At 44.7% G+C, this 13,807-nt stretch overlaps 1 protein-coding gene and 1 non-coding gene across 2 annotated transcripts in view; both read right to left on the reverse strand.

Annotated features, from left to right (window-relative positions):
- Positions 1–155: 155 nt before the first annotated feature.
- The window catches only part of PRRC2B (proline rich coiled-coil 2B), a 46,519-nt gene continuing 32,867 nt past the window's right edge, over positions 156–13,807 (reverse strand). The window contains 12 exon segments of the mRNA XM_030961152.1: positions 156–4,879; positions 5,250–5,331; positions 5,892–5,983; positions 6,657–6,794; positions 6,796–6,831; positions 8,225–8,462; positions 9,072–9,199; positions 9,843–9,940; positions 11,141–11,333; positions 11,946–12,050; positions 12,973–13,059; positions 13,486–13,680. Of these exon segments, the coding sequence (XP_030817012.1) occupies positions 4,739–4,879; positions 5,250–5,331; positions 5,892–5,983; positions 6,657–6,794; positions 6,796–6,831; positions 8,225–8,462; positions 9,072–9,199; positions 9,843–9,940; positions 11,141–11,333; positions 11,946–12,050; positions 12,973–13,059; positions 13,486–13,680 (1,533 nt within the window). The 3' untranslated portion in view covers positions 156–4,738.
- On the reverse strand, positions 10,827–10,907 carry LOC115911086. Its single transcript, XR_004061233.1, has one exon. It is a non-coding gene; the product is annotated as a small nucleolar RNA SNORD62 (small nucleolar RNA).

A 13,807-nucleotide genomic window follows, 5' to 3' on the forward strand; every position in this document is an offset into this window, starting at 1 on the left:
TTGTGTGTTTAGTTTGTTTCTTTTGTTTGTGTTTGGTTTCTTTGGTTTTTTTTTGGGGGGGGGGGGTGTTTTGTTAGTGTTTTGTTGGGTTTTTTTTTGTTTTGGATTTGTTTTTTTTATTATTAACTAAAATAACCAGACAAGGGACTGGGGAATTTGAGAAAAGCATAATCTGCTTTATTTTTTTAATTTTTTTTTTATTTAAATAAGGAGAATTCTTTCATATGGAAAGAGCTAATACAATCACATATTTGAAAGGAGAAACAATAGGTACTGAAACGAGGAGAAGGGCAATAAAGAGTGTGCCGCAACTGGCCTGGTGATTCCGTGATTCGAATTCCGGTCCGAGTTAAAGTTTCCAAAAAATATAAACAGGTTGCACGTTACACAATTATCCATCGTCTGCCCTTTCAAATATCTGGTCTACATGAAAAGACAAAGAGAGGAAAGGCCAAAAAAAATTTACTATACAGGTCATGAAGTTAAAAGCTTTAAGGAGGACAATATCCCCTTGAGAAACAACAAATGCAATTTCTACAGAACCAGAGGGAGGATTCCAGCTAAGGACAATGCCTAAGACATGCTAAGGGGTGAGCGCCTCACTGCTGCAGCTGCGATTCCTGGGGACAGTCAAGGACATCTGGAGCAGCCAGAACAAGCCACTAAATCCAAGGGAGTGTCTATGGCCACTGGAAAACCTGGTGGTCTTTGGATTAAAATAAACAACAAAAACAGCTGGATGCTACTGTCTCTTTTTTCAGCAAAATGCACTTTTTCTGCCCATGTGCCACAACTAAGCACGCTGGTGGCTGCCATAAATGAAATTTTATTCACAAATGCAACTTTCTTATGAAGAAACTGGGTTGCTGAATAAAAAATAACCAGTGCTACAAGGAATTAACCTGTGCTTAACCAGCCTGGAGCAAAAGAGAGGGTTAAGAAAATGCAACAGAAGGAGGTCCTGGCATGCAAGGGTGCTGGCTGCAATGTGACTGGTGTAGCCAAGAGATGAGAGACAGCAAAAACACTCAGCTCATTTGGAATGCCTATCTCTAAATACACAGGAACCACAAGGCAGCTTGTGGCTTTGTAGCATTCCTGCAAGGAAGGTGTGGATGGAGTGAGTGGCTCTGCACGAACACCACACACGGGAGTGGCAAGGGGCAGCAAACGCATCCAGAGGTGCTGGCACAGCCAAGAGCAAGCTATGGGACATCAACAGCAAGACCTGTGCCACTGGTGACTGTGCTGCTTCTGCTTGTCTTTTAAAATATACTGGAGTGCCTTTTTATTCGCCATCTTTTTATTTTTATTTATTTCCAGACTTTAGTGTTGATTTGTTTTTAAATGAAGAGCCAAGAGCAGAAGGGGTGAGGGCAGCAGCACTGACTGGAGCTGCTGGTCATGACAGGGACCTGATCACACAGGTGCTCCAGACCCTCTGCTGAACAAGAGCAGCACTCAGCCTCTCAACATTCCTGCTGCAAAGATGGGCTCCACCTTTCCCTCCCACTGCACCCTGCACCTTTCCCAGCAGAAGATTTGGTAGCTGACATCCAGTCAAAGCAAAAGCAACTCACAATCAGCAATAAATCAACCCTTAAACAGTGCAGACAGCAAGCAGAAGGACCCTCTGTGACTGTACTGATCTGTTCTGTACATCTCCATCCTCCTCTCCATGCTGGATTTTTATCACCATTCCAGCTCCCTTGGCTTTTCTGCTCCTTTGAGGATCAGAGGCTTTTCCTTTTGAACTCCAGAGCACCACAAACCGCACTAACCTTGGACTAGCTTTAAACAAACAAACAAACAAGCAAAAATATATGCCAGAGAAGGATATTGCACCGTAGAAATTTGGGCTCTAAAACTGCTTTCCATCACACAAAACTCCACTAAGTGAGAGAGAGTCTTGCCAACTGCAGCTGACAGTCACGCAAAGTTGAGAAATGGAATGAAGCTCACATGCATTTCTTGGCCTTTCCTGCACAGAATAATTCAGACATAATATATAAATAGAGCAGTGAAACAATTACTTTTTCACCTAGACCTACAACATCAAATACGTATAAATAAATTCTAGTGTTTTATTCTGTTGGGGGAAGGAATGGAGGGATTAAAAGAGAAAGAAGGGTGACCTTTCTCAACAGGAAGTTTTGTAGTTCTGATGGCATGTACACCAGAGGGACTGCAGTAACTTGGATCTTGCAATAACCCAGTTTCTCCAACACGTTTGACCATTTTGAAGTCACACAGGTGGGAGGAAGGAGGTTAGTGTCTTTGTAAAGCTGAGTAGTGTGTCTAGAGTAGGGAAGAGATGAGAAGAGGGGGGCTCAGGTAAGTCTCTTTAGCCATTAGTTAGATTCTGGGCTTGTATTAGCTAGGGCCAGCTGGGCAGAAGGATAATAAAAAAAATCCCAAACAGACAATTCTGCTGTTAATGGTATTTCAAGGGAGAAAATAGAAACAAGAGTGGGATGACTTACTGGAGGTGCAATCTTTGGAAAACACTGGGAGCAGGACTAGCAGATGAGGATGCAGATCTGGGAGATGTCTGAAGGTTGGGGAAATATTTGTCACTAAATCTCAAACCCTGTACTTTAAGGAGGATGCTAGAGAGATGCTGGCACACTCTGCTCTGAAATTAAAATCCATAAAACCTAAGAAAAAAAGAGCTCTTATTTTTTCTTAAAGTACCATCCTATCCCTTTCCCTTTGGGTTCTCTGCCATGTTCCATGGGGACACCTATGGAGAGGGGACATTACTATGCCTAAGTTAGTTTAGATTTCTAAGCTCTTTAAAGCTACTGTATAAAAATCATATTTATGCCTAGCTTAAAACTTCAAATGCATCCTTACAAAGTTACAAAGGATCTTTTTCCAGAAAGGGGAGGGGGAGGGGGAAAAAAAAAGCAAACAAAGAAACAAGAACACCTTTCAGATCCCTTCCCCAATACATTCTTTGTTCAAAATATCTTCTTTGGAACCACCACCAAATGACTTTCTGCCACCCAGCAGAGGCCAACGCACAGCCCATGAGCAAGCTACCATCTCCAGAAACGGTTCTGTCCCTCACTTCAGAGTGACCAGCCTACTTTACATTTTGAAAGAGCTAAACAACACAAACCAAGTTAGCTGAAAGTAGTTTTTACTTTAGACTACCATCAGGTGAAGGACTTCAAGTCCTTTCAGGAACTTTTAGGTCCATCCTAAAAAAATCTACGTACACACACGCACACACACGCACACACTCTCACATAAACCAAAACCAAACAGCCAAAGAAATAAAACCCAACCTCTCCCACTGGGATCTTCCTTGTGTAGATCATCAAATACTGGAGAGGAGTGGTGAGGTGACGATGCTGTACACACACTATATGCAACTGCATCAGAGTAAAGAACCCTTTGCTGTTCACCTGGGGAAGGAGAGGAGAAGGATGATTCCAATCTGCCTCTGAAACCACGTGCTTCCAACCCAAAACAGGAGGTTCCAAGTGTGCCTTGCAGAGGGGCTCCCTTACCAACGTATCTCTATGCAAATTTTACAGAAGGCCATGGAATAGAAAGCAAGACTCAGGGAAAAGAGCAAAGCTTAGGAGAGCAGCTCCGAGGGATGAACACAATATAGGACAAGTCTCAGGAGACACGAAGAATTTGAGCAGCCAAGGCAGGGAGCATGAGAGAGCATCACAACTACAAAAAGTAGTCCATACAGACCTGTTGGCTCTAGCCAACTCTTCTGACCCATGCGCTGTGAGAATTTCTTTTCTTCCTAACAAATGTTACACTTTGTAAATCTATGATTTACATTTTGGCGAGTGTTTTGCAGTCACTAAAAAAATCCGAAACGCACAAAAAGGAAAAATTAAACACCTAGATCTGTATGAGCTTGCAACAGAAATCTGGTGGTTTGAGTTTTTTCCCTTAAAATGAAAATGCCAAATTTTGTTGTGCACAAAGCACCCCAAAGCTGTGTTGAAGTGGTGCAAGTTTCAGGATTTATGCACTGATGTACTATATATATTTAGTACACACTTCCTCCTACTGCAAGCACTGCCTCTAGCTTAAAACAAAAATACTGAAAAATTAACAAATGTCATATCTGTCCTGTTTTTTTTAATCAAATAGTCTGAAAGGCTAAATCATCTGGGGAAATACACCCAAACAAACTCGAACTCTCAACATAGCACAGAACCATATACAAAACTAAGCAGAGTTTTGTCAGAACACCGTTTTAGCTGAAGGGAATTCTTTTCTGAAAGGAATGAGGAAAGCAGAAAGAAGGGGGGGAATGAGAGAACATATAAAAGTTCTGCTATAAACAAAGATACAGCTTTTTTGTAAAAACCTCAGCTGCCTTTAAAATGAAAAACCTCAAACTAAACCCCTCTCCCCCAGTTGCCACTCTGCTGAGACAGAAGTAGGGAAGGAGAAGGACGGGCTTTGCCAAGTGAGCAATCATAGCTACCTGTGGATGGGGCATGGGGAGGGGGGAAAATAAAAAAAAAATGGCTAAAGCCACTTAAAAGTCACATGATTGGTTTGTTTTAAAGCAAGCAGGTCAATGTCATATCCACTGTTTCAAACTGCTTTGTTGGGAGAGGGGCTTGAATGATGTTGCTGTAGTCAGTCAGTGTGGGGTGGGGATATATCTGGTGAGATTTTCAGGAGATCCAGTGGGGTCCAGTCTAAGCTGTGGTGCCTCTCAGGCAGCAGGACCAGCTGGGCATCAGAGGTGCTCCTAGGCCTTGCTCTCCTCCACTTTGACTGCCTGAGGTTTGATCGCTCCTGTGCGCACCGGCTTCATCTGGTTTGTGGAGGCTGTTTCTTGCAGCTTCACTGCTCCCAGACTGGCTTTGTTATCATCCACCCGCTGCTTTGCCTTTTGACACAAAAACCAAAGCATTAGCTAGGACAGACACCTCTAGGCAGGCAGAACAAGCAAACTGTGACCATCATTCATGCAGGACATTGAATTTGCTCTGTAACACCTCACATTTAAGGATCTCAGTGTCTCACATATTTGGCAATACAAGTAACTTATAATAATTCCACAGTAGAACTTAGTAGAACTAATCTCTCCTGACTTTCAAATCACACAGAATTACTCCTGGACTCAGTAAAACACCAACTCCCATATCGAGCTTCAGTTACATAGGCCTTTCTGCCTTTCCTCTGCAGCCCAAGGCACAAGCACAACAGTGCAGAAGAGCAGGTATTTTTGGGCTGTACAAAGAACTCAGGTACACTACCTGCTGCACGTAGTGTCCTTGCACAGAGCCCATGCCCACTGCTGGTCCCGACGGCTTCCCGCTGGGGCTGGCAGAGCTAGGCCTGGAAATCGAAGAGTCGACAACATTCATGGAGTAAATTCTACAATGGAATGAGAGCCTTATTCATGTGTGAAAGAAAAAAAAAGACAGCAAAGCAGCAATAGACAGGGGACAAGTCTGTGCTGTGCAGATCAGTGAGCTCCACAGTCCAAGTGACAACACACGGGTCGGTTAGGAGAAAAAAAAATAAATTAGTCTTGCAAAAGCCTCGATGACCTGATGTGTCTAGACATGAGCACACCCATCTTCAGGACCAAAAACATTTATTCAGTGATCCTTTGATTTCCCACCTTCAGAAGGAACAAAAGTACACACCAATTCCAACATTTCTTTGAGATTCAGTGAACAAGTAACTTCATGCACCTCCACAAAGCACCAGGTCAGGTACACACACTGGCCCACACCCAGAATGAAAGCCATGACCATGCATTTAGACACAAGTGCTTGGACTGAAGTCAGCACGTTCTAGACATGAAAAGCCAGGTGGGTCTCGTGCAGGGATGATGGGTGCACCACATTTCTCTCCCATCCTAAGGAGCCCGAGCTGTGTGGAGGTCTCACCTGTACGTGTGTGGGGACGGGACTGACCCTCCGGAGGACATGCTCTGTTTACCATCGGAGAAATGAAACCCTTTCATTTCCATCTGGGAGGACTACAGAGGAAAATGAGTGAGATAGAGTATCATCTTTGCATTCACAAATTGCTCATTACTTCATATAAAAACTTAAGCCAAATGTTTGCCCTTCTCCCCATCATGCCCATTTAAAAGAAGAAATATTTTTCAGGTGAAGAAAGTGAGGCTTGTAAGTGAAATAATCTGCTTGTATTTAAGCACCAAGCCAGCAGCACAAGCAAATACAGAACCTGGAAGTTAACTGCTGTGCTCTCTCTCCCCTATAATAAGACAAACTTATGATATGAATCCATCAAACCAGACATGACATTAATATACCTACTCAAATGGACAAGCTTCACAACAGAGTGAAATATCTGGGCAGTATTCCAACTGTGTCTGGAGCTCACCACCCCTCAAGCACTCTGGGGAAACCTGTGTAAACATGTAATAAAACTGGAGACTCCAAACTGGATCAAGGCAGGATGTGGCTCCCTGGAAACAGAATGATGACCAGCAGCAAAACCTGGAAACTGCTGGCTTGCACTCTGGAGATGAGGGGGAAAGGGTTCCTTCATTTTAACAGCAATCCTTGGCTTGGATATTTAAGGATCCCAAACAAGCCATTCTCCCCTTTAAAAAGCAAGGAGTCAAACTTCAACGCAGGAGGGGTTACTGAATGCCATGAGCAGCACCAGGAGTTAATCCTTACCTCCCTGCTGGCAGCAAGAACAGAAGGCTGGGATCCAGGAGGGAGGATTCTTCGGGGAGCTCCTACAGGCAGGTTTTGCCCCTGGGGAAGCTGGATGGACTGTGGCAGAAGCAGGGGCTGCTGGCCAGAGCCGTAGCGGCAGAGGCAGCTGGGAGCCAGGCACAGGCATTGTCAGCTGTGTGACAAGGACATGTAGTTACCTTAAAGGCAGTAACAGTCTCGTGTTTGACATGCTGCCTCCCAATACCCTGAAAGCACAGCCTTGCCAAAAGGAAGCTCCCAAACAGCGCAGTCTGGCACGGAATAAACGCAAATGACTGTTAACACAGGGACTTTCACACTGAAATGGATGTTGTGGCAGTGCTGCCAACACTCTTTATCAGCTGGGTTTTTAACATGCCATCAAGTTAACCTAACTGCCCGTGGATGGGGGCTGTTCTCCATTCCTACAGCCCGGTTTTCCAGTCTTCCTCATGGTCACTTCATGGGTCTGTTTTCCCTTCATACAATGGCAGTGTCAGTGCAGTGTCAAGTGCTTTGTTTTCACCTCTGAAAATCTCCTACACTCTTACACCAAAACATTCTGAGGACTGGACCTCCAGAGAAAGCGATGGGGACCTCAGTTCCATGATTCACAGTGAGCTTCAAACCAATGATGGACACAATTAAGAGCAATTACAAAAAAATACTGTAGCTCGGGGCTGAGGCACCTCCTGTTCCCTCCGATTTTCTCACAATTGCTGGATTTGGGAGGTTCTATCAACACTTTAGAATAAATAAATAATCCAATCTAAGGCTGGCAAAAGAAACCAAGTTACTCGCTTATGATGGATAAAGCATTTCTTCAAATATTTTGCTTGTCAGTGTTCTCTGCATTTTCCTCACCTAAGTTACTTTCAGGATTAACTCTTTACGTCAGTCACAACATAAAAATCCCTCTGAAACAAAAAATAAACCTTAACAAGTTGCACAAGATAAACGTAAGATGAGTTTAATAAAATTATCAAATTTCTCCAGAGAATCAGAGCACATGCCCACAAACACAGCTATGGTCACAGTAGAATTCAATGTTTTTATGTGAACCATGCTTTATTAAAACATTTTCACACATTGAAATTCCTGTTAGGATTCTGCCAAACAGATCAGCTGAAGCTGTAAATAAGACTTGGACGACAAATGAACTGAGAAGACGGATGAGCCTTTAATACAAGTTCCTAGTTGCCCTGGAAGCTGAGGTGCTGGGAGAGATGACTGGGATTTGGCTCTCAGAAGAGGTGCTTTTAGGACAACCATTGCATCATGGCCTCCTATGCATGCAGCACTGGAAGGTCTGACTTCCAAGTGACAAAATGACGTCTCAGCAGGGACAGACAAGGTATGAGCAACCATCTCATTAAATAAGGTGCTGCATATGTGAAACCATGGTTCACAGAACAGTGTCTCGGGGAAATCTTCCGCCTCTTTACAAAGAGTTTAGTTCAGACAGACATGTTACAACCCATCCTCAGAAACATGTGGCTGTGAATTAGCCTGGACCAAAGGAGTGGCTCGCCAGTCCTGCTCCTAACCTGTGTGAGCTGAGAGTCCATCATCTGGGAGGCTCCCATACCAGCCTGGTTTATTTGCCCCTCATAAACCAGCGCCTGGCTTCCGTTCATGGGCTGATAGGGGGACCCAGACTGGGTTTTCACCACCTCCAAGGGCTGCATGCCTGGGAAGGCGGAATATGGAGGCTTCAGAGCAGTGCCTCCTGTCAGGACCATGGTGCTGGGCTGGGACAGACTGGGGTGCATGTACACCTGAGACCTGCAGGAAAAAAAACATGCTTCAGTCATGATGCACAAAAACTTTGGAGACTGTACAAGCACACTCTGCCAAATCGTATCTGGCCTGCCATCAGTTGTCAGACAACTAAACTGACAGCTTAGAAATAAACTGTGATGCCACTTTCCATTTTAGTTACCAGGATTTTTTACTTCCACTCTTAAGCTTTTACAACCACGTCCTTGTGTTGCCAGAATATTCAACAGAATAACATTGTGCAGTATCTGATATTTATGTTTCAATATCCCACATAACAACCTGTGCATTAGCAGTTAAGGGAAGATTCAGGTTACCTAAAGTCTGCAGCAGTTTTGCAAAGCAGGAAAAAATCAGAAGTTAAAGATTCCAACAGCTCTATCAAATAAGAAGGGTTGTTTTTTTAAACCTCAGTGTTTAGGCTTTTGAAACACTAACTGCTAATTCAGATTGTTCAGTCTCATGCTCCCTACACTGGCACTGTTATTAGGGAAATGAAACAACATTTGAACAAAGGGGAAAGGGAAGATGAGTGTGGGGTATCTGACCAATGTACCCAGACATCAGGAACATAAGAGAGCAAGCCACAAGGAAAGGAAAATGGGAAGCAGTTACCTGAAGGGCTGTATGGAGCTGTACATCTCCTGGGACTGGGAAACAGGCAGACCACCCCTCAGTCCAAGCTGAGCTTGGGCCTGTAAGGATGTGTGGAGGGAAATGGGAATCTGTTGAGCAGCAGCAGCCTGCAGAAGAAATTAATATGACTGAGAGGTACAAGAGCAGCCAGAAACTCTCCAGGGCTGTTAAAAACCCATCAGTTTCCTGCATGAGTCAATCTGCAGTGACAATTACCTACACTGGGCCTTCAGCCAGCCCTGCATCATTCCCCAGAACAGCAGCACTGCCAGGGAACACACTGCCCAGGCACCCAGAGGCTGATGCCTGCAAGAGGCACTTGATGGACATGAGGAAACCAACACGTTCCTCACACAGAGCAGGCAGTGACAATCCCAGCTCTCACCTGCCTGTACTCCACCTTGAAAGAGCTCTCCCCAGCCCTATCAACACACAATTTACTAGTGAAGTTACTCATTATTATTGACTGGCTGGGGAATTCACTCAAAGTCACTTAATCTCGTTTAGGCCTCAGCATCTGGTTCAGTTAAAACCAGTCCAAGGGCACTGGTACAGAAGGGGAAGAACTCAATTCCCTCCCTTCAGTTCCACTAACCTCTGACACCCACTGGGAAGCAGCATTCAAGGAACCTAAAGGGAGACCCATCTAATTTCCTTTGGGCTATGAAACTAAAAAATTACTCCTTGTTTCCTAAGTGCCATCATGAAGAATCCTTGAAATACCACCTTCAAGCTGTACTGCTCCCTTACCTGTTGGTAGCTCTGCTGCTGAGGTATCGTCTGAGGGACCAGGCGGGGCTGACTTGCAAACACGTGGCCATCCAGATACAGGGGTGGAATATGGTTACCTGGACAGCAGAAAAGGCAGGCTGTAAATTCAAGGTACAGGGGAGATACAGGCACAGTAGCCTGCACAGATCTGCAAGTCAAGACTTATTTCCTACCTCTCAGCAAGTTAACACAAACATAGTACTGATTCAGAAGTGTCTGTAAAGCTCCTAAATCCACATAACATCAGCAGTAGCAGGATTGCTGAGAATTAATCATACCTTCCTGTCAGAGGCTAAATGTAAATACAGGTTTCCCACCTCCACAAAAGAGTCAGACACTAGCAGCTCAGAAGTTGGTAACCTGTACTCTGAACTAAATGCCAGAAATCTGCTCTGCAATCATGTCATCTTTGCAGCTCAGACAGACAGAAAGAGCAAACAGTGTTTAAGGGCTTGACACATGAGATCTAAAAGCCATATTCACCCCAAGGGTGGCACCAATTAGTAACTGCTGTGGCCACTCCTGTGCTTTTGTGCAGATATAAACCACAGGATTAAGCAGCAAGATTAGGGTGGGTGAGGAAGGAAATCACCTGACTTGGAACAATCTGTTTATCAAGTGGAAGCTAACAACAGAGTCACTACACATTTCACTCTGTTCTTGAACTGAGACATGAGAAAGACAGTGCATACATGAGAAGCCCTTTGGGACCCAGAAGTCATCCCATGGAGAGCATCCCAGTACATTTCCTCTTTCCAGATGCTCTCCCTAATTACACACACTAACATGACTGAGCTAAGCTTTTCCTTTAACTAAAAGGCAGCAACACCTTCCCCCCTCCCAGAGTTCTGTGAGCTATAAACCAGTTGCTGTTTTGCTAAAAGCAAAAGGTGCTCAGAACCTGTGGCTTCAAAAGCAAAACAAGCAGAGGAATGGCTGATAATGATACTGGGACTGCTGAAGCCTCTCAGACACAGTTCTCTTCCTTTCTATTCTACTGAGCACACAGTAAACGGTAAGCAAGATCTATTGAGACATCAGAGACTTGACACAGAGGGAAAGCTGTCTTTGTATTAAGCTTTCACCAGTCACATTCTTTAAAGTGGGGAGACAGTCCCTCTTTCTGCCTTGCCTGGGTTGTTAAGGATCTGTCAAACACCAGCCAGCCAGTCACTCTACACAGAAGCTCTTCTCGCCATGCTCTCATCTACCAGAACCAGGGGATGGCTCCCAGATAACAATCAGACAATGCAAATGTTGCTGCAGTTTGCAGGTACCTGGAATAGATGCCGAAGGTGCTACAGATGCCACAGGCATAGGAGGCATAGAAACTCCACCAAAAGAGCTGTAGCTGACACCGTTGGAAGCTCCAACACTGGAAGGAGGCTGGATGCCTGAGCCTGCACCTCCAGGGGAGTTCTGTTCTGGTAAACTTGGAGAGTTTTCCCAAGCTTTACGAGCAGACTCCATCTATGGAAACAAAGAACAATAACTACAGACAGTTCAAATGGGGAGGACACTACCAAAGCCCACACTTGCTCATCTGTGTCCTGTGAGCTCAAATTCCCTGCACTCTAGGCATAGTGGAAAGCTGACAGGTCTGAGGCCAGGGGGCTCTACAACAATTTCTAATGGACAAGAACCCTTCACAAATACTCAAATCCCTTGGTATTTGCTGAGCTTCTCAGGTTTGGGATGGAAGTGGGTTTTGGTTTGCTTTATTTGGTTTTGTTGTTCTTGTTGGTACACTTAGGTGGGCTTTGTTTGGTTTTTCCCTCTCTTTACACTACCAGGCTTGCCAGGACCCCTGACCAGCCACCTTGCTCAGTACAGAAATAGCAAAGCTCTGTTGCACTTGGTTCTACAATGGATAAGGACTTCCTGCATTCAGGACTTAAAACACACACTCCTGCACTCATGTTGAACGGCACATATGCACAACTTTTACAAAAGCTAATTAAAGTTTAGCAACACCTAACAAAATACTCTGGGAAAGATCTCCCCACAGAAACGTGGTATCCCACACCTTCAGAGTGATCTCCCCACAGAGACATGGTATCCACACACCTTCAGCTTCCTTACCTTAAGAGTAAGGTCAGCAGTGGGGAAGGACATGGGGTTCAGGCCGATGCAGCGCTGGAGGTGATGATCCCTTCGCAGGATGGGAATGGACTGTGTTAACCCTGCCTGAGGGGAGAGTCATAAAAGGTGAATATTTGTGAACTCTTAGGAGAATGGTACGAGCCACCAAGGCTGACAGAGCTTCAGCTGGGCAGCTCCATTAAGTGCACATCAAAGAATTCAGTCCCTGGTGGTACTGCATGAGCCAAGTACCATATTCACCTAGGGTCCATTCTGCTCTTGCAATATGGGAGGCTTTGGTTATGTGCAAAGACACACTCTATGCTGAACTTTATCAGCTTCCATCAGTTTGATCCAAAAACTTCCATTTGCAGAAGAGTTCTCCTGCCTGTCCCATACTTAGAAACTACCTAAGTTTCAGACAAAACCTGTTTCTGAAAAGAACCACCCTGTAAAGACAAATCTCCAAAATCAAAACCAGACAGCCTCCAAACTTGAAGACATTTCAAAAGCAACTTTGTGTGTGTCTCACGTTGCTGTCTACAGTTGAGCTACCAGCTGGGCTTTTAGTGTGCTCACTCTTTCACAGAGAATAATGAAATCCCCAGAGGGCTTGAATAAGCTGGGAAACCTCCAAAAAGGCCTGACCACCATGTTACAGTTCTCTGCCTTGCTGTGACAGGTGAAACCTTCTGAGGAAGCAGGGCAGTCTGGGTCTAAACATGTCACCATCTGGACCATGGCCATGTCCAATACTTGTGTGTCTCAGGGGAAGAGACTGGCCATCTCAGAGATGGCTTTACACAGGTCACAATGATAATGAAATTGCTCTCTACATCACTTCTGCGTTTCAGACACTCATTTTACCACAGTATCATGAGACTTCCATTTTGGATTTCAGTGGCAAGTGCTGCCTAAGCAAGAAATATGAAGTCAGATGCAGACATGGTTGCTCTCTTTGGAAGCATCTGAGATTTACCTAAGGAGTATCTCCAATGAATCAATGTCAAAAGAAAAAGATACTTACATTACTGGCCAAGGCATCCTGCAATTTGGTGACAGGGTTAGCTGCAGTGCCAGAGGCAGAACCAGGTGGCAAGCTGAAGTCAGAGTCCTGAAAAAGCAAAATACATAAAATTTAAATCCAGATCCATGGGCCACCCCTCTGTTTTTCATGGTTAATGACTCTAGCCTGAATTATGACACTACAAACTAAAGACTGATCTCCAGTAAGCCTTGCTGGAAACAGAAAACACTTCTCAGCACTCAGCAGCAGGCAACCCCCAGAGGCACATGAAAGCTTGGCCATGACTTTGTCCCTCACCTCTGTTACCACCCCAGCTGGTCCTTGGGACAGTATTTCCAAGTGGATACTAAATGTTTGCCAGGACATCCTGAGTAACTGGCCTGTGTCACTAATGAAATCTAAGGCAAACCTACAGCTGGAAGCTTCCTCTAAATAATCCTTCTGCCTCAAACCACTTTTCATGCCTCAGCAAGATCAAATCACCAAGAAGATAAAATTAAATTCAATCCTCACTTTAGGATTTACTCCAAATTCAATGGGTGGCACAGGAAGTACAGAATCCACGTGAATTTCCACCCCATTAACAGGGGGAATATTCCCTTCCAGCCGTTCCGTTCCCTCCGAACCCTTTCTGTTTTTCAGGGAGCGTTCGTTGCCGATTGGTCCGGGCTTGTGTTCCTTGTTCTGTCCTGAGCCTTGATCTGAATCCTTAACAGGAAAGCAGAGAGGCTGAGACACAAAGACCGAATAACCCAACCTCAAGCCTTAAAAATGCTATCAAGAACAACACAGCCACTTCACAACGTCTCTCACTCTGTGCTCTGGCTTGGCTGCG

The sequence above is a fragment of the Camarhynchus parvulus genome, chromosome 17 (genome assembly GCF_901933205.1).
Source record: "Camarhynchus parvulus chromosome 17, STF_HiC, whole genome shotgun sequence".
Taxonomy (NCBI): domain Eukaryota; kingdom Metazoa; phylum Chordata; class Aves; order Passeriformes; family Thraupidae; genus Camarhynchus; species Camarhynchus parvulus.